Here is an 18,400-nt window from a genome sequence, read left to right as displayed (position 1 = left end):
TATATATGTGGAAATATAGACCAGTGGATCCATCATGTTTCGATATATAGTGGAACGTAATGAGTATATTATATCCCTCGATCCTATTGCTACCACGCCAAATAATAATACATATCTCCAAAGTATGTTACATCCAAAAGAGGCTCCAGCCAAAGCCACGAGATCAAGACTGAGATTTCTCAGTGCTCTGCTTTGGTTTCAACACATAACGCGACGTAGTCCCCAGATGCCAACGCTTCTCCTCCACAATCTCCAACCCGCTCTCACGCACAATATCCCCAATATCGCGGTTCCACCAGCAACCATGCCGATCCGCATGAGCCGGAGCAAGATTATCCAAAATCCGATTAACCCAATCATAATAAGAACGCCCATGGTCAAGCAACAAGATCCGCCCACTCCCAGGCTCAGTAACAGACCCCAGATGTCTCAGCGTAGCAACCGGATCCGGCATCGAGCAAAGACCCATAGTCTGCACAACAGTATCAAAGTAAACCGGCCCCTCCATCGTCTTCACCCCAGAACGCGCAAGATCAGACGACGGCTCGACCTTACCCGCATCACAAGCCTGGAATGTCGCCGGGAACGTAGGATACAATTTCTCAAACTTCTCCTTCGTAATAGCCACCATCTGAGGACTAAGATCAACAAACGTAACCGATCGACACCCCAAAACCGTAGCATGGCCATCGGCATCTAACCCGCGGCGCTCGCCGAGCTCGTAGAACGGCAGATTACGCCCCGTGCCGCAGCTGACTTCGAGCACGTTCCCGCGCGCTTGCAGGACTAGATCTCGTCGCTTCTTGCCGAGACCCATTGCCTTTTCGGAGAGCTCGACGTCTGCGTCGAAGGTTGCCGCTGTCGTGTTGTAGCGGTCTGAGACATCGCGTGGCACGTCCAGAGTTTGGGCTTTGCTTACTTCGCGCGTGTAAGACGCGTACAAGTAGCCACAGTACGTGCTGATGGTGAGTGCTGTGATTCCCAGGAAGGTTAGGGCTCTGGGTGGGATGCCATGGCCTGGTTTCGCTATGGTTTCAGCGTTGAGGCCTTCGCCTTGAGTGCCCTGTGGGCTTGGGCGCTCTTGGTAGGGTTGGCGAGGCGGAGTTACTTGTCGCCGTTTTATGGCCACTGGCTTGGAGATTTTGGGACTGGGGGGCATATTAGTTTGGGTCTGAGATTGAAGGGTTTTGGTTACATACCTCGGCTTTGGGGGTCGAGGGGCTTTGCATGATGCGTTGCGGCAGGGTGTGACGGGCCACTTCGCAACTAATGGCACTCTGCGTAATTGATTTACGTTCATTATGGTGTTCTGAACTAGCAGGATGGACTGCCAAGGGGCTTTTGTGCAGGGCTTGTTGTGCATATACGGTTTGACGCGAGCGAAGATTGAGTGCTTACGCGACAGGGTTGTCAGTCCCCACGGTACCAAAAGGAGATGGAGACTCCAAGAAAGGAAAACCGACTTAATTAGATGAAGTCCCGAGATCAGTTAGATCAGTTGCACTTCTCATTCGGTATAGATCGGAGTAACGATATCGACCCCAACGATGAAGAAAAGTCGGGAACAGAAGCCGACGGCCGATGCCGTTATCGGCTCGACTGTTATCAATTGGAGTAATCCCCCCAGATCTCCAATTCGAGGGTATTCACCCACACACATATTTTTACAAATGGCATTGCCGCCCAAGATTCTGATTGTAGGAGGGGGTGTGTTTGGATGTGAGTGCCAACAATCCTAAAAGCCCTACCACTGATCTACATTGTCACTCTACACCTTACATTTCCCCTTATGTACTGACATTTCCCCAGTATCCACCGCCCTCTCCCTGTCAAAGCGACACCCAGAATCAAAAGTAACAGTAGTAGAATCCTCACCAACAATCCCAAACCCGCACGGCTCATCCGTCGACACCTCACGGATCGTGCGAGCCGACTATGCCAACGCAGCATACTCCAAGCTCGCCGCAGCAGCCATCGACCGATGGCGGAGCACAGACTGGGGCCGTGATGGCCGCTACACGCAGAACGGTCTGCTACTCGTGTACCCAGAAGACAGCGCCAGTGCCAAGGAGTACGCACGCAAGAGCTACGCGAACGTGCGCCAGATCGAGGGCGACAACGTCACCTTCCTGCCGACCCAAGCGGACGTCCTCAGCGTCGTCCCGGCCTACGGCTCGACTCTCGATGTCGCCGGCGGCTACGTGAATTGGGGCTCTGGATGGTCCGATGCTGCGGCCAGTGTGCAATACGCTAAGACCCTCCTCGACGCTGAGGGCAAGGTTAGCTTCCGTACTGGTGATGTCGAGCGTGTGCTTTACGACACGAGCGGCGCGAAGCCTAAAGCTACCGGTGTCGTTTTTACGGATGGTTCGATTCTCGAGGCGGATCTCGTTGTGTTAGCGACTGGCGCGTGGACGTCGAAACTTGTGGACTTGCGTGGTCGGGCTGTTGCGACCGGACAGGCGATTGCTTATATGCGGATCTCTGATGAGGAACAGCGAGAGCTGGAAAACTTGCCTACGATCTTGAACTTCGCAACGGGCATCTTTATTATCCCTCCCCGGGATAATCTGCTTAAGATTGCGCGGCATGCGTATGGATATCGCAATCCGGTTGAGGTGCCGGTTCCTGGTGCTGGGGCTTCGGGCTCGATGGTGGTTAGTCTGCCTGAGCAGGGAGTTCCTGTACCGCTTGAAGGACAGGATGCGTTCCGGGTTGCGTTGAGGCAGCTTTTGCCGCGGTTTGCGGAGAGGGAGTTTGTTGATACGAGGGTTTGCTGGTATACTGATACGTAAGTTTGGTCCTTGGGTTGCCAGCTGCGAGTTGGATGGTTGTGGCTGGTGCTAATTGGTTTGATAGGCCCACGGGTGACTTCATTGTTTCTTATCACCCTGAACACGAAGGTCTTTTCCTTGCTACAGGTGGCAGTGGCCATGGGTTCAAGTTCTTCCCTGTTATTGGAGAAAAGATTGTCGATGCGCTGGAAGGCACACTTGACTCCGAGTTGAGGAAGATGTGGACATGGCCTGAGGCTGCTGTGTCGGATGAAGAGGACTTTGATGGCGATGGTAGTCGGTCTGGGGAGAGGCGGGCGATTTTGAAAGACGAGTTGGCGAAGACAAAGAAGGCTTCGCGGAGTAGTGTGCTTTAGGGACGTATCCCTTGGTGTGGTGTATATAACATGAAGGTTGGATGTACAAAGGCATTTAGATTATACTACAGACCGAGGCGCGAGCAAAGCTTCAGGCCAAAGTGCTACGAACTACAGTGATCTACTCGAACATATAGGGGAAACTTGTTTCGAGACATTTTCATTTGACTACTCAAAAGGTAGTATCATGGCGAAAAGCCGGTCCATCAACCCCCAGATGGGGAAAGCAAGGACGGAACTGAATCTAACAAACTGCCTTAGGTTACCATTAATTTTTTTTTTTGGCCCGTGGGAATAGAAGCAATCCTCCACAGATGAAACCATAGAACGATAAATGATTAAATCGAGGCAGTCACCGACCGGCGCACAACCGCCTCACTGCGGTGTGCAGCAATCTAATTGTGTGGAAGAACGCGAAAGTGTGAGGAAAACCGGGGATCATCCGAATCGCTAAAAACGCCCAACTATGCTTGCATGAAAAGAGTCGTAAAGAACCGAAGGAAAAAGGGAGGTGCAGACCAAAGCGGGCTGTCCTCATAAAGGGAAAAAGCAATGTTAATACAGGTTTGAAATGCATAGTGATCTCCTTGGAGCTTTCTTAAACCTTGCGGAAATCTGTGAACGTCAGTTAGCAAAGGTACGATGACAATGAATCCAGCAAGACAGCGTACCAGAAAGCACAGGGTAGATCAGCTCGAAAGCCTGGTAGATCTCCTCACGGACTTTAGCACCAGTCAGCACAATCTTGCCACTGACGAAGATCAAGAGAACAATCTTGGGCTTCATCATGCGGTAAATCAAACCAGGGAACAATTCAGGCTCGTAGGAACTGAAATTGTGGTGACGAGAGGCCAACCCCTCCAGACGGATGGGGAACTTGATGTCGCAAGAGCCGACAATATTCTGGATTTTGAAATCGGTAAACTTGGCGTTGAAACCAAGCTTCTGGATAATACGCGCATACTTGCGCGAAGCCAGCTTCGAATCATCCTCGGACTTGGCACCAGTAACGACCATCTTGCCAGAGGCGAAGATGAGAGCGGTAGTTTTGGGTTCACGGATACGCATGATCACGGCAGCAAAACGCTAAGGAGAGAACGAAGTTCAGCCACATTGTACCCTGATGTGCGCCCTCTCAGAGGAATGTGAGGAGTGATTAATAAATACCTTTGGGTTGTACTCGGCGTTGCGTGCGTGCAGCGCGATGGTCTTGAGATCAAGACGACAGTCAAGGTTGACAGTAGCAACGATGTTCCTTTTGGAATAACTAGTTCAGCCATTCTGGTCACCCAGAAAAACATCCAGAGTATACTCACTGCAAGGTAGGGACAATGCCGCTGCTTCCGGTGGTCGCGCCAGGGGTCGCGGCGGGGGTTGCAGGAGAAGCGGGAGTCACCCCGGTGCCATGCATGGCATTTCCTCCGGCCTGCTGGCCATTCATACCGTTTCCGCCCTGTGCACCCTGTGCCATGGCCTCCTTCTCAGAGTTGGGAGGGGTCAGATCCCCAGCGCCACCAGGGAAAGACAGCGACGAGGTAGCAGTGAAGGCACGAGCCTGCTGCGCATTGGAAGGGTGGGTTGTGAGAGAATCCATCTTGATGGAATACTCGAGTTGCGACAAGAAATAAAGATGGAACTATCAAAAAGAGATGTCAGCGTGAATCGCGAAAAGTCGCGAGATGGGAAGAGAAAGACGCGTCAAAAAGAGGGAGAGGCGGTGAGGGGAGGGAAAGGCATCCAGAAGGAAAGACCCCAAGAGAGGGAACCCCAAAATGGAAGGAACGAATAAGAGAGGCAAGGTGGAACCGTGGTAACGACAGAAGAGGAAGGAAGGTCTTACCTGGGAGATGGACAACTCAATGTATCCCCCTACGAGGTATTCGCACGTAACCTCTCGGAATGACAAGCAATCACGAGATAGTGTAGGCAACGAAACCAACGAAGTCGACTGGTGAACGAATCAAGAAAAAATCACACTGAAGTGTTTTTTCAAGATAAGCGCGACGGCGATATTATGGACGAAAGGACGGCAAATTTTTTTGGGGTTTCTTTCGAAATGTTTCTTTTGCGCTGTTTTTTGGAAAATGGGATTGTCTATCTGCGCGATCTGAAAAAAGAGAGAGTGGTGAAGCGAAACCTGAGGCTCGACTTCTTTGGTGATTAGGTCCGTGGACTAAAAAACCTTTTTTTTCCCTAAAAGAAATAGAATCAAGGGTCTTTCCAGAGATAAATCAAAGATCTGATTGAGATAGATCTGATTAGTAAGAGAAAGCCGGCAGATATCAAGATTTGATAATCAAGAGGCTTTTTGAGAGGAGCGGAGGGAAGAAGAATTTCCGAAATAAGATCCGCCAAGACCGAGACAAAATTCCCAAGGTAAATTGGGGGGAGGTTGGGCCTTTATATAGTGCTGAGTCACAGCCCGGTCAGGGGAGGCTGGGCTGCCGGTGGCGCTAAAAGCAGCAAGACCTTTCTCCCTTCAACCTTGGCTCCATTGCCCGCTAGCGGCTCTGGGAAACCACATCGCGAACCAATCACAGCCACACAACTTCTCTAGTGACTTTCATTCGCCCGACGTACTCCGCTAATCTCTCTATCTTGACCCCTGACTGGTTCAAACACCCTTGCTTTATCCTCCGCGGGCCATGGTTACAGGCGCTGGGTTTGCCAGTCCGCGCTCCTCCTGCAGCTGATAGTCCATCCGTCCCATGCCAATCCAATCATCGTCATCGACTGCCCTCGGTCACTCCATGTACGACGCGCTATCCTCTTGCCGCTTTAACAGATGGCAACTGAACAAAAATTCTGATTTTTTTGCCTTGTTTCTTCCCCTACCTCTCTGACCTCACCACATCGGGGAATCACTATAATCACTATAATATCCCAGATTTTGGTGGTGGACTAACTGATGATAGGGAGATATAATGCTCACAACTTATATTTGATCCGACTATATTTGTTCTCTGCATTTCAAACCAGCGACTCTCCCCAGAGATTTTGATTAGGACAGGTGGCCGTTTTGATTCTGCCCTAACAGGCGGTGGCGTCCAGCGTTGATCCACTGTCCGCCAAGGCTGGATGAATCTCATGGCATGCAATCTTGCGATGATCGGTCACTTTCTTATTATTTGGATCTATTATTTAGATCTACCGTCTATGCTGTTTGAGACTTTGTTATTCACGATAACCATTCCCTTCAGGTCACATCATGGTATTTTTTTTGCATTTTCTAGAGGATTCCGGTATGCTGGTATGGTATAGTATGCTGAATACCATACCCGAAACAGCACAGGCGTCACATTCCTGGAAATGTACTGTAATAATAATACGGAATACGGCAAAGTGCATTTTGATCTGGCCAGATCGGTGTTTGACACCCTTGAAACAGTTAGTATGACTCAACCATTTAAGGTTGTTTTCTGGCATATAGATATGCAAGATCAATACGGAGTACTCCATACCTATGTAGGTCTAGAGCTGATGTCGACGCTGGAATATTTCATTATCACAAGTGAAGCTAAGCATGTGATGCATGTGATTAGTACCGAGTATCTATATCGTATTAAACATGTGGCGCTTAGATGTGACAAGAATCAAGGCAGTACTTCATATAGATCTTGATTAATACAACTAAGAAGATACGCACAGGCGCTAAAAGTTCAGTCAACCTACGGGGGAGAGGACCCCGACGGCTGGAGGCGATTTCCGCTTCGGGTGACCCATCCATCCGTGGCTGCCTCAGGCCTCCAAATTGGATAATCGCCGAGTTTCCTATTGGTTGACCGAGCTGAGCCGAGGGTAGGCGGTTTTTCGGCGTTTTGTCACTTCCACTCAAAATTCGGGTACTCGAGGACTCTGGGGACATTCGGGATCTACGACCTAAATAGCCTGAGTCTCCGCATTCACCCTTTCGATCTGGTGATGCCAATATCTGGTCGTTACTAGTAATCCTGGTCTTAGCCCCCGATCTCCAAACAATATCACACGCCGCGATGGCATCAAAAGGTGCCGTTCTGCCTCTATTGAGGCGTGAAATTCGATCCTCCCGATTCTCACGAGCTACCCCTTCCGTCTCCGCCATCGCTACCCCAGCCCGCCACTCAGCTAGTCCTTTCACAACCTCCGGGCGACGTTTAGCTCAACGAACGGCTTTATTCACCGCGCCAACCCAGGCACGAGCCTTTTCGCAGTCGCTATCAAAGCGCTTCACCGACGAGAATGGCGACTTTGATCCTCGCTCATTGGAGCGCGAGTCTGACGACGTGGATGTATGCATTGTTGGTGGTGGTACGTGCTTTGTGCCGCATTGGTTCTCGTCCGAAGCAGCCTAACTAAGCTTTGGTTTACTACAGGTCCCGCCGGTCTCGCCGCCGCGATTCGCTTGAAGCAACTTGCCAACGAGGCAGGCAACGAAGAGTTCCGGGTTATCCTACTAGAGAAGGCTGGTGAATTGGGCGCCCATATTGTCTCAGGAAACGTTCTGCAACCAACCGCCCTCGATGAGCTCCTCCCCGACTGGCTTTCCGAAGACAACCCCTCGCGCTTTGAGGGTGCGACCCCTGCCAAGGGCGAGAAGATGCGTTTCCTGACGAAAAACGGCTCTTACCCACTCCCCATGCCACCACAGATGCACAACGAGGGGAACTATATTGTCAGTTTGAACGAGCTGACCAAGTGGTTGGGAGAGCGTGCGGAAGAGGTTGGTGTAGAGGTGTACCCTGGGTTCGCAGCCAGCGAGATGGTCTATAGCACAGATGGCTCCGTCAAGGGCGTTGCGACAAACGATCTGGGACTTGCTCGGGATGGAAAGCCCAAGGAGACATTTGAGAGGGGAATGGAGTTCCATGCCCGTGTCACACTTCTTGCTGAGGGCTGCCACGGCAGCTTGACCAAGCAGGTGACCAAGAAATACGATCTCCGACGAGACAGCCAGCCCCAGACATATGGTCTTGGAATTAAGGAGATCTGGGAGATTCAGCCTGAGAAGTTCCGATCGGGCGAGATCACCCACTCGCTGGGATATCCTCTTCCCAAAGATACCTATGGTGGAGCCTGGCTGTACCACTTTGGGGACAACATGGTGAGTATCGGTCTGGTAGTAGGATTGGACTACCCGAACCCATGGCTCTCGCCATACGGAGAATTCCAGAAGATGAAACACCACCCCATGTTCAAGGAGGTTCTCGAGGGCGGCAAGTGCATTTCTTACGGGGCCCGAGCACTGAATGAGGGTGGTTTCCAGTCGATCCCCAAGTGCGCATTCCCCGGAGGTGCCTTGATTGGTGACACGGCTGGCTTTTTAAACGTCCCGAAAATCAAGGGTACCCACACCGCAATGAAATCGGGCATGTTAGCCGCCGAGGCTGCCTTCTCGGCGCTTAAGGGTGACAACCAAGGGACCGTGTTCTTGTTTGACTATGAGAAATCTCTGCGGGAATCATCTATTTGGAAGGAACTGTCCGAGGTCCGTAACATGCGGCCCTCATTCAACACCCCACTAGGCTTCTTCGGTGGACTTATCTACTCCGGTCTGGAGGCCTACGTGTTCAAGGGCCGAGTGCCATGGACACTCAGCCACCACGGCACCGACGCAGCGGCAACCAAACCTGCTTCTCAATACGAAAAGATCGCTTACCCCAAGCCAGACGGAGAGCTCAGCTTCGATATCTTGACCAGTGTGAGCCGGACCGGTACCAACCACGAGGAAGACCAACCGGTTCACCTGCAGGTGGAGGACTGGGATAAGCACACGGACCTCGCATGGCCTGCTTACAAGGGTATTGAAAACCGGTTCTGTCCTGCAGGCGTCTACGAATACGTGGAGGACCCTAGCAAGAAGCACGGGGTCCGGTTCCAGATCAACTCACAAAAGTAAGTGTTTACCTGTATTTGAGTAATCTTGGATACAATACTAACCATTTACTAGTTGTATCCACTGCAAGACTTGTGATATCAAGGTTCCTACACAAGACATTAACTGGCAGACTCCTCAAGGTGGAGAGGGACCCAAGTACATCATGACATGATCTTATGAGGGAAACCTCGGGACTTCCTAGAATCCAGGGGCGGTTAATAAAAGAATGGCTGGATATAATTTGATATCAAAAAGAAGAGCAATGTATATATATGCCCCAAATAGGCCAAACAAAAACAAAGTGAACCAAAAAAAAGACCCCATGGGGTTTTGGCAGAACCGTGGAATGCCAGTGGAGAGAGTCCACGAGGGATAAGCCTTGCTTCCTTATACTTTTTTTCTCGGAGATATTTTACATATGTTGTGATGTATGTATGTATGTATTTACTCGGATTCAACATATAATCTATAATCTAAATCAATACTCTACATAATAAATGTTTCATATTTATCTCGCTTCCCCTCTCTATGTTCTATGGTGGAACCACGTGGATCAGAAAAAGTGAGGCGGCCAAAGTTTCTCATCTGTCCACCGCCAGACGGTACTTTCTCCCTTTTCTTCCCCTCTCTCTCTTCTCTGTATCTTTTGTATTTTGTTTTTGCTATTCTGCTTTGCTGTTTGACCTTGCAGTACTTTGCAGTACATCCGCTCTCTGATCGTTTGTCGGGGTACACGTTACACGCTTCCTGCAGCGACACCGCATTTCACAGCCTCTCTGCATTCCCGCCTTTTCGATCTCTCCCATATTCTCTAGGAATTCCTTTAGCCAAATTTCCTTCCATTATCGCCCATCAGTTATTTCAGACCAGCCATGACTGAGGTGTCTTCGACCCGCCTTTATCTTGGGAACCTTCCCCGCAACGGTATGCTAGCACCTGACTGTCCCTCTTTCATGAGCTTTGGAGAACACACGCACCACCTTGCATGATCCGGTCGCTTCGCTAGTCCCCCCAAAGTTCCATGTGCTCTGATCCCTCGTATGCTCGTGTGGAATGCCACCCTCGGCCCACCCTTCCCGGAGTGAGCAAATGGGAGCTTCAGCTACCCACACGGAACAGCTTTCGCCGCGGATGACCATCTGACTGGTGCTTTGGGAATCACCATTTGAGAAGTGATGTGCTAATCTCCTTATGTCTTATCTCAGTGACTAAAAGCGACATCGAGGAACATTTCAGCAGCCATGGCTCCGGCAAGATCACGGAGATCAAGCTGATGAACGGTTTCGGCTTCATCGAATATGACGACCAGCTGGATGCCAGAGATATTGTGCCAGGTAAGAATGGCTGAACGGCTCCTTATGTTTCCTTTATTTGCGCAGACTTGCTAACATTATTTTCCTGCAGCGTTCCGTATGCCCCCCATGACTTCTCCACCGATGACCTCCCCCCGCTTATCAATACCACAGACGGCAGTGACTTCAAAGGCGAGCGACTCACCGTTCAGTTTGCACGCGGTCCTCGCCGCAAGGAGGCCTTCCCGGGACCACCTGACCGCAATGCTCTCCCTCGTCCACGTCGCACTATGTTCCGCATGCAGATTTCCGGTCTTCCAGAAACAAGTTGGCAGGTTAGCAGCCCAAGTCCATTCCTCCCCGGAGTTCCTGACGTAGATTCCTTACACCCGTCTCTCTACTCAACCCACACATGCTTCCAGTCCATTGTTCTTGAGGCCATCGGTTGAGCCAAGGATCCTGGAGTACTAATCCATCAGCACTCCTCTCCTGGTAACTGAGAACTTCTTCTATAGCGTTTTGTTTTGCCTCGAGATTTGAGGATTGCTCCTTAATCCTTGCATACTCACCGCGCATTGTTGTCAGACCCCATGGAACCTTTCCTGGGACTTTTGGATGCCGATATAAGATGGCCATTTTGGATACACCTCCTCGGACTGGACATGAAGTGCTTACCTTTTCTCTCACAACATTTGCCGGACACGTTACCTTTCCTGGACCTGGACTCACCATGCATTAAATAGGACTTGAAAGACTTCGCCCGCCAGTCTGGTCTGGACGTCGTTTACTCTGAGACTGGCCGTGAACAGGGCAGAGGGTAGGTGGACCATTGTATTCCGCGAGAGAGGCTTCCAATCCATTGACATTTGACCAAGGTTTGTGGAATTTGAAACCGCCAACGACCTGAAGACCGCCGTGGAGAAACTGGACCAGCGAGAGTTTAAGGGCTCCGTCGTCTCTTGTGTCGCCGATGTAAGCGCCCAACCTGGCTCGGACCTGGAGGAACCCCCTCTCACCAACTCCCAGATTCAAAACTTTGAGGAACGCCCCGTTCGTGACCCATACCGGTCTCGTTCCCCACCGCGTCGCCCCTACCCTGCCACCATGGAGGAGTACGACCGCCGGATCCCTCCCCCACGTGGCTACAGTCCTCACTACCGTGAGCGGTCGCCAATCCCAATCCGCCGCGATCCCTACTATGAACGGGATGGCTATGCCCGCCGGACTCCCCCTCGCCCTCGGATGGAAGACTACCCACCCCCACGCCGTCCCTACGAAGACCCCTATGAGGCCCGGCCTCCCCCACCCCCTCGCCACTATGATGACCCCTACCTAGCTGCCCGCGGTTACGGTCGTCCTCGCTCTCCGCCGAGAGGCGAGTATGTGCCTTACGACCGTCCTCGCTACTGGTAGATGGCGTCGGGTCTTCGTTGATTGGACTTACTGCATATTCTTCCGTTCTACCATCATTTTTGTTGACCTCCTTCGCCAAATACCCGCAACGTCTTGTATTGATTTCATGGGATCATGATCTTTTTTCACCTGCCGAGGTTCCATTCAGCATGTTCTCGCGGCCGGGTGCTTTTCTTTCTTCCTGACGACTGGACAGCGCGAGTTCTCAAATATTTCTTTCTATCCTGGTAGCTTTGGGGTGGCTGGGGCTAAGTGGTTATCGCCCTATGGTCTTGTCCATCCTGGACTATTGTATGTGTGTTAGCATCTGGAAATCTTAATTCTCTTTGATTTGTTTCTTCAACTGTAGCATTTCCCATATCCCATCGCTCCATGCTTCCATCACGGCTTATCTTTGAATAGCTAATTGGGCGATGAAAACTTGTGTCTGTTGTCATTCACTACCTTGATGCCAAAATATATATTGGGAGATCCCACCAAATTCCAATTGTAGCACTTATAGTTAAGAAAAATATATGCAATACCCCAAGATATCCATTAATATTCTCTATTTAATTATAATTTAATTATAATTCTACAACAAATATAAACCAAAATGTGGAAATGCCGTGCGGGTTCCACCGTCATGATCTACAACCGCCCACGGGTGCCCCGCCAAAAAAAAACCCAGACCCCTCAGCTTCCCTTCGATTTGATATTGTTCAAGCTTTCGCACTAACGTCTCTCCTGAAACCTCAAACATAAACCCAACAATCATGACCGACCAATCAATCCAACTCCCTCCCCGCCCAGATGTCCTCGACAGCGTCCGTCTCCGCGACATCGAGCTCCCCCTCCCCTGCGCCCCAGAAGCCTGGCACCGCCAGGGAAAGTCCCAACCATGCACCGCAACCCTCAAGCTCTCCTACTCCTCCATAATCACAGCCGCCGAAACCGACAATGTCTCCCTGACCCTCGACTACGGAAAGCTCTTCCGCCGACTAGAAAGCGACGTGCGCAACATGGGCGAGAACATCTCATCCCCATCCCACCCCTCCCAGCGACTGATCAGTCTGGAGGGGACGCGACGCGAGGAAATGCAGAGCCGCGGACTAGGCCAAGACCCGCGCGTGATAGCGGGTGTTGTCGCGGATGCCGGATTAGGTTTGTTGGAGACTACGTCTGCTATCACCGCGGCGAAGCAGCCGAATCCTATCTCGGCGGCTTATGGGGAGTGCGAGGTCCTGCTGCATTTGCCTAAGGCTTTGTTGCGTGCGGATGAGGGGCTTCGGTATCGTGGGGTTATTGCGCTTGGGAAGGAGGTTGCCGGTGGGGAGGCGCGCGGGCTGGTGGTTTTGGAGGAGGAGTTCCGGATTGAGGGGATTAGGTGCTACGCTATCTTGGGGGTGAATCCTCATGAGAGACTCGAGAAACAGGCTGTTGTTGTTGGTCTTACGTTCCAGGGTCCTGGGCAGCTTGCTTGGGGGTCGACTGTTGTTGATACTTACCAGGCTGTGACGCGGGCTGTGGCTGAGGTATGTGGTTAACTCTTTTTCTTTTTTTCTGATGCTTTTGTTGGGGTTTTTTTTTTCTGGGGCTTATTTGCTAACTTGACTTGATCTTATAGAAGGTTGATCAGACTGATTTCCAGTCTGTGGAATCTTTGGCTACGTTCATCGCTCGCATTGTGACTGTTGACTTTGGTAATGAGCGTGTGACGGTCAAGGTGGAGAAGCCAAGTGCTCTCGCTTTTGTCCAGCGGTCTGGTGTGGAGATTACCCGCTCAAAGGCTTTCTTTGAGAGCCGCTAAGTGTCGTGTAAGTGTTTCATGTTATACAGGAGGCTGCAGTATGCAGATCGACACTCATATGCAAGTTGGTGGCTGTAGTATTGAGGCTATGTGAGGCTGTCTCAGACGGGTCTGTAGAACCACTTGGCGATATATCGAGGGCCAGTCCAAATAAAAAGACTGTAATATTAAGACAATATCATGGATTATCATGACAATATCAAGATCATATCAGGATCATATCCAACATTCCAATCCGATCAATAAGATCATGTTAATGTCAGCATCTGACACGTGAAATCCCAATTAGGACTAGTGGCTCAGCCCCCGGATCTACGCCTGAAATCTGATTTTCTGCAGGATCTCGCGGTTTTCTTGCTTTGTTTCACTTCCTGGGGAAGAAAAACTGTTAATTTCTACTTGCTAAAATTCTTCATTCTCTATGTGCCCATCTGTGCCTTCGTCTTTGCCTTTGATTTCGCTTACTGGCTTCCTGGCCCACCTTGATCCATATCCCTCCCTTATAAACCTCGATTCGCCTGCTCCTGACATTTCCAACGTGTCGGCATATCCAGTGCTTTCTCCTTTCGCCTTGGCCTTCGACCCCTCGACCAGCGAGGTGACTTGGCTAGGGGTCCCGGGTCCGTCCTGAAGAAGGGCGGACGTTAAACCTGCTCGAGAGATTCAAGGCTAGTCTATCGACTAGTTCGAGCACTGAAGGAAAACCGTGCTTTGATGCAAAAAATTCTGCGAGTTGAAGTACGTCTCTTTGGTCCTCCTTCCATGTGCAATTTTTTATTTTGTTTTTTTTCAATTTCTTTTACGTTTTTACCTTGGCGATAATTAGTGGGGGTGTGTGAAAACCCTCACCTACCCCTCCCTCTATTCATTCTTTACAGTTGATATTCAAGATCGAAGCGATTGAGGCTAACCGGGTGCCTCTATGTGAACAGCGACTGCGAGATAGGTATTCTGAATACCTTGCTACCATTCCTTACAATCGCGCAAGGTCAATTGTCGACCCTGCGGTTATCGCCGGCGCTTTTACCTAAATTGTTTCGCTTTACTCGCGGAGCTATCACAGGTGCTACAACAAAAGCATAATGCCTTCCTCGAATGCCGACGACCTGTCGGTCGGAGACGTGTTCGCTCCACAGGCTGACGGCGAACAGTCCGTCATTGACATCCCAGCCAATCACCGTCGCCCCAATGCACACATGGGCACTATGCCACCCCCAGAGCAGACAGCCAAGGGATTCAATGAGTTTGCGAACAAGACTCTCAACGAGAACAAACAGCGACGGAAGAAGAAGAAGAACCAATTCGTGCCGGCATGCGCAACCGTTCGTGGTTTCACTCCTCTGGCATCCGGCGATGAGGAATCGGACTTCTCCGCTGCGAGCTCACGTACACCCTCTCGACCTCCCACTGCATTTGATGGCGCCAGCCCACTGGCACAGGCATCCACAGGCCATGGGGTCAGCGCATTGAAGCTTCAACTCAGCACTCTGAATCTGTCCGACGACACAGCTGGTAGCGGACTTGTCTCTAAGACCCCCAGTGCTGCCAGTGTTTACTCCGACAGCGACCAGACCGAGATCTTGACCAGCTATGAAATCCCCCTAGATCAGGACTTTGTTAGTTCCGACGCAGTGCAACCAGAGACACTGGACGATCGCAATGCGGATGTCCCAGGCATGAACCCCGATTTGCGCAGTCAACTGTGCCGCAAGATGACAGCAGAGGACTTCGTGCCTATTCTATGCCTAGGCAAGGGCTCATTTGGAACTGTGTTGCTGGTGCGCCACGTTGTCACGGGCAAACTCTACGCCCAGAAACAATTCCGGAAGGCTTCTCTCACTGTCCACAAAAAGCTAGTCGAGCAGACTAAGACAGAGCGCACAATCCTGGAAAGTGTCAACCGCCACCCCTTTGTCGTGAAGCTATTCTATGCGTTCCAAGACCACGAGAAGCTCTACCTGATCCTGGAGTACGCGCAAGGCGGCGAACTCTTCCACCACCTAGCCATGGAACGCATGTTCGAAGAAGATGCAGCGGCCTTCTACATGGCAGAGATGGTACTTGCACTAGCACACCTTCACCAAAACGTCGGCGTGCTCTACCGCGACCTGAAGCCCGAGAACTGTCTCCTAGATGCGCAAGGCCACCTCCTCCTCACCGATTTCGGACTCAGCAAGATCGCGCTCAGCGACGACGACCGCTGCAATTCCCTCCTCGGCACAATCGACTACATGGCACCAGAAGTGATCCAAGGCAAGCCATACGGCAAAGCATGCGACTGGTGGTCCCTCGGCGCATTGGGCTACGACCTCCTCACCGGCTCACCCCCATTCCGCGGAAACAACCACGCAAAGCTACAAGAGAAGATCGTCAAGCAGAAGCTCATGCTCCCCTATTTCCTCGGACCCGATGCAAAGGATCTCCTCACCCGTCTCCTCCGTAAGGAACCCTCCAAGCGTCTCGGATACCACATGCAGAAGGATTTGCAGACAATCAAGAAGCACCGCTTCTTCCGCAAAATCGATTGGGCTGCCCTTGAGCGCCGCGAGCTCGACCCGCCTATCCAGCCTATCGTTACGGACCCCGCTCTCGCGGAGAACTTCTCCGTTGATTTCACCCATCTCCCGCTTAGCCCGACGATTACTGCTACCGGCTTTGACGAGTACTATGGCAAGGGACAGGATTTCCCCGGTGGAAAGGGTGCGGATGGCGGTGATGTTGGTGCTGGGAGTAACCCATTCGGTGGATTTAGTTATGTTGCTTCTAGCAGCTTGCTGGATCATGGGTTGGGAGTTACGACTGCTGGATATTGAATTGAAGTTGAGAATCTTGACTGGGGAGAATCGAGAAGAGAATGATGAAAGTGAGAACGAAGATAATGCATATTTCGCATCAAGGTGTCCCGGTGTGCCGGTTTTCGTACATTGCATTGCATGTCATGCTCACATTTGTGTCTTGGTATCGTTTTCATGCCGAATTACTTCAATGTTGTCTTGTTCTGAACATTTGAAGCAATACAAACACACATGCAGTATCAACTGGATGCAACCAGTGGTACTTTCGCATACCTAGGAGTTTTCTTCCTTTTCTCTTTTATTCGGAGTAAAATTTACCATCTACACATATCTAGCCCTAGAAAACTAGGATTGAACAATACAATTTTTAAATTGGAATTGTTCATAAAATACTCCGTGTACAGCCCTAATGAACCATGACGCAGGACAAGGACACCTGGGTATTAAAGTTGGTAGATAAGCAAAGGGGAGAAATTGGATTCTCCGCGGATTTCATTCATTCTCACTCATAAATAGTATCCCTAAGGCCACACTTCCCCACCAGCGACCAGATAGACCCAATTTTATAGGCTCAGATTTTAGATCTCGCCTTCTTCACTTCCAGCATTATCATCATCAGCTTCGCCCTCCTCTCTCTCCTCTTTCTGGGAGTCTAGTTTACTCCGATAATCCACATCTGCCGTAGGCGCGGGACCATGCTGCGGGGGATGTGCGACTGGAACGACATGTTGCTGTTTTTCAGGGACTTCGCCTTCTTCGGCGCTGGAGTCTCCTTTTGGACGGGAGTGTGCAGAGGGTCCCGGTCCTAGCTTCTCCCCCGTGATTGACAGAGAGTTGAATTGAGGTGTGGCTTTTGTTTGGGATAATGCGGCCGCGGGGACGCGTGGGCGGGAGGGTGCTGGAAGGTTTTCTTTTTGGTCGGTTGGGAGGGTCACTTCGTGGGAGGGGGTTATGGTGCGCTGGCGCTTAGGGGATCGATCGCGGTCACCGTTCCCATTGAGGGTTGAATGGGGGTTGTTTTGTGGGGAGGGCGGGTGTGGGTGTGATTGTGCGTTGGGGTGAGATTCAGGTTCGCGCGAGCGTTTGCGGCCATTTGTAGCCGTGTCTGAGGTGACAGTGAGAGCAGGAGGGGTGGAGGTGGATTGTTGCTCTGAGGCGGATTTTGTAGGATCGGTATCGAAGATGCGTGTTGGGTCATTGGGGTTCGGGGTTGAGTCTGAAAGCGCGAATTCCGGGTAGCCCTTGCTGAGGCTTTGCTGGACGCGCTCGTAGATCTTGACGATGAAGGTGCAGGCGCGGATGAGGTCGTCGAGATGGACGTCGATCTGCTCCCACCAGGGTCTGCCTTCGGCGTCGTCGGGGAAGGCGACTTTGCAGTGGCGGGCTGCGGCGTACAGGGCGGCGGCGGCGATGACACGGGGTGGGAATTGGAGGCAGAGGACGGTGTAGGTTGAGTCGTTGAGGAAGGAGTAGGTGGAGTGTCGTAAAGCTCTGTTGTCGCCGACGCCTAGGAAGACGGAGTAGTCCCAGAGGATGCGGTAGGGGGACTCGACCTGTAGGTCAAAGCAGAGGTATTCAAGCATAACGCTCTCATTCTGCAGGATCAGGTCGCGCCATTTCCAGTAATCCTTGGACTGCTCGTCGACAATTAGGTTTGGCTGCTTCATGGCGACGCGGCAGCATGCGATGACGAAATCTTTCATGCGGCGCATGGCCTCGTCTACCTTGAACGCGACGAACAGGGCCACGGCGGCGATCACCTTTGGGTGCATCAGGTCTGACCCCATCTCCGGATATTGGCCCATCAACGAATAGCGCATGAGGAAGCGGTGCATGTACACCGTGGCGGTCATTGAGGTCTGCGGGGGCATCTTCAGCATCACGCTCACTTGCCAAATGAACTCGACTGCACGGTGTCGAATGTAGTCCTCTTTCCCGCGTTCGATCTTATCAATGCGCGATGGCGTGCGCTCGAATTCTTCCTCGGTGAATAGCCATTTTTGCTGCTCTGCTTCCAACACCGGGTTTGGCAGGCCGGGGATTCGTCGCTTCGGTGGTGTCGAGGAAGCCATGGCTGTGCGAAGTGAAGAGGGGAAAGACGAATCA

At 51.4% G+C, this 18,400-nt stretch overlaps 9 protein-coding genes across 9 annotated transcripts; 6 read left to right on the top strand and 3 right to left on the bottom strand.

Annotated features, from left to right (window-relative positions):
- Positions 1 to 163: 163 nt before the first annotated feature.
- Positions 164 to 1,300, bottom strand: N7455_006599 (class I SAM-dependent methyltransferase; the record flags this gene model as incomplete). The annotated part of the gene is made up of 2 exons (XM_040958352.2): positions 164 to 1,148; positions 1,200 to 1,300. 2 exons carry the CDS (start codon positions 1,298 to 1,300, stop codon positions 164 to 166), a joined length of 1,086 nt encoding a protein of 361 aa, XP_040811274.2.
- Positions 1,301 to 1,670: 370 nt separating this feature from the next.
- On the top strand, positions 1,671 to 3,151 carry N7455_006598 (NAD(P)/FAD-dependent oxidoreductase; the record flags this gene model as incomplete). The annotated part of the gene is made up of 3 exons (XM_040958317.2): positions 1,671 to 1,719; positions 1,810 to 2,791; positions 2,860 to 3,151. 3 exons carry the CDS (start codon positions 1,671 to 1,673, stop codon positions 3,149 to 3,151), a joined length of 1,323 nt encoding a protein of 440 aa, XP_040811162.2.
- A 189-nt stretch (positions 3,152 to 3,340) lies between these two features.
- On the bottom strand, positions 3,341 to 5,518 carry N7455_006597 (TBP family protein). The gene is made up of 5 exons (XM_040958397.2): positions 4,992 to 5,518; positions 4,468 to 4,787; positions 4,319 to 4,406; positions 3,823 to 4,237; positions 3,341 to 3,766 (listed from the first exon to the last, which is right to left on the bottom strand). The coding sequence occupies exons 2-5, from the start codon at positions 4,743 to 4,745 to the stop codon at positions 3,750 to 3,752; spliced, it is 798 nt and encodes a 265-aa protein (XP_040811163.1). The 5' UTR covers positions 4,746 to 4,787; positions 4,992 to 5,518; the 3' UTR covers positions 3,341 to 3,749.
- Positions 5,519 to 7,143: 1,625 nt separating this feature from the next.
- Positions 7,144 to 9,177, top strand: N7455_006596 (electron-transferring-flavoprotein dehydrogenase; the record flags this gene model as incomplete). The annotated part of the gene is made up of 3 exons (XM_040958392.2): positions 7,144 to 7,438; positions 7,504 to 9,022; positions 9,078 to 9,177. 3 exons carry the CDS (start codon positions 7,144 to 7,146, stop codon positions 9,175 to 9,177), a joined length of 1,914 nt encoding a protein of 637 aa, XP_040811270.2.
- Positions 9,178 to 9,877: 700 nt separating this feature from the next.
- On the top strand, positions 9,878 to 11,710 carry N7455_006595 (uncharacterized protein; the record flags this gene model as incomplete). The annotated part of the gene is made up of 7 exons (XM_065605392.1): positions 9,878 to 9,929; positions 10,211 to 10,339; positions 10,410 to 10,415; positions 10,472 to 10,632; positions 11,041 to 11,114; positions 11,173 to 11,269; positions 11,324 to 11,710. 7 exons carry the CDS (start codon positions 9,878 to 9,880, stop codon positions 11,708 to 11,710), a joined length of 906 nt encoding a protein of 301 aa, XP_065461246.1.
- Positions 11,711 to 12,394: 684 nt separating this feature from the next.
- On the top strand, positions 12,395 to 13,693 carry N7455_006594 (dihydroneopterin aldolase family protein). The gene is made up of 2 exons (XM_040958371.2): positions 12,395 to 13,224; positions 13,317 to 13,693. The coding sequence occupies exons 1-2, from the start codon at positions 12,466 to 12,468 to the stop codon at positions 13,497 to 13,499; spliced, it is 942 nt and encodes a 313-aa protein (XP_040811168.1). The 5' UTR covers positions 12,395 to 12,465; the 3' UTR covers positions 13,500 to 13,693.
- Positions 13,694 to 13,920: 227 nt separating this feature from the next.
- N7455_006593 (uncharacterized protein) lies at positions 13,921 to 14,530 on the top strand (the record flags this gene model as incomplete). The annotated part of the gene is made up of 2 exons (XM_065605391.1): positions 13,921 to 14,097; positions 14,432 to 14,530. The coding sequence occupies 2 exons, from the start codon at positions 13,921 to 13,923 to the stop codon at positions 14,528 to 14,530; spliced, it is 276 nt and encodes a 91-aa protein (XP_065461245.1).
- Positions 14,531 to 14,581: 51 nt separating this feature from the next.
- N7455_006592 (AGC family serine/threonine-protein kinase) lies at positions 14,582 to 16,312 on the top strand (the record flags this gene model as incomplete). Its single annotated transcript, XM_040958271.2, has 1 exon — positions 14,582 to 16,312. One exon carries the CDS (start codon positions 14,582 to 14,584, stop codon positions 16,310 to 16,312), a length of 1,731 nt encoding a protein of 576 aa, XP_040811164.2.
- A 560-nt stretch (positions 16,313 to 16,872) lies between these two features.
- N7455_006591 (uncharacterized protein) lies at positions 16,873 to 18,366 on the bottom strand (the record flags this gene model as incomplete). The annotated part of the gene is made up of 1 exon (XM_040958400.2): positions 16,873 to 18,366. The coding sequence occupies one exon, from the start codon at positions 18,364 to 18,366 to the stop codon at positions 16,873 to 16,875; it is 1,494 nt and encodes a 497-aa protein (XP_040811152.2).
- Between the last annotated feature and the right edge of the window lie 34 nt (positions 18,367 to 18,400).

This window comes from Penicillium solitum (genome assembly GCF_028829755.1).
Source record: "Penicillium solitum strain IBT 25940 chromosome Unknown utg000004l_segment0_segment0, whole genome shotgun sequence".
Classification (NCBI taxonomy): Eukaryota; Fungi; Ascomycota; class Eurotiomycetes; order Eurotiales; family Aspergillaceae; genus Penicillium; species Penicillium solitum.
Note: the sequence above shows the minus strand (reverse complement) of the source record. Positions and strands in the feature narration are given on the sequence as shown.

Excerpts from the sequence above, each read along its gene's own strand:
- N7455_006594 (XM_040958371.2), top strand. The coding sequence starts at position 12,466 with ATGACCGACCAATCAATCCAACTCCCTCCCCGCCCAGATGTCCTCGAC. Across the intron at positions 13,225-13,316 it reads TGACGCGGGCTGTGGCTGAG|AAGGTTGATCAGACTGATTT; the intron begins GTATGTGGTTAA and ends TTGATCTTATAG.
- N7455_006597 (XM_040958397.2), bottom strand. The coding sequence starts at position 4,745 with ATGGATTCTCTCACAACCCACCCTTCCAATGCGCAGCAGGCTCGTGCC. Across the intron at positions 4,407-4,467 it reads GGCATTGTCCCTACCTTGCA|GAACATCGTTGCTACTGTCA; the intron begins GTGAGTATACTC and ends TTATTCCAAAAG. Across the intron at positions 4,238-4,318 it reads ACGCCGAGTACAACCCAAAG|CGTTTTGCTGCCGTGATCAT; the intron begins GTATTTATTAAT and ends TTCTCTCCTTAG.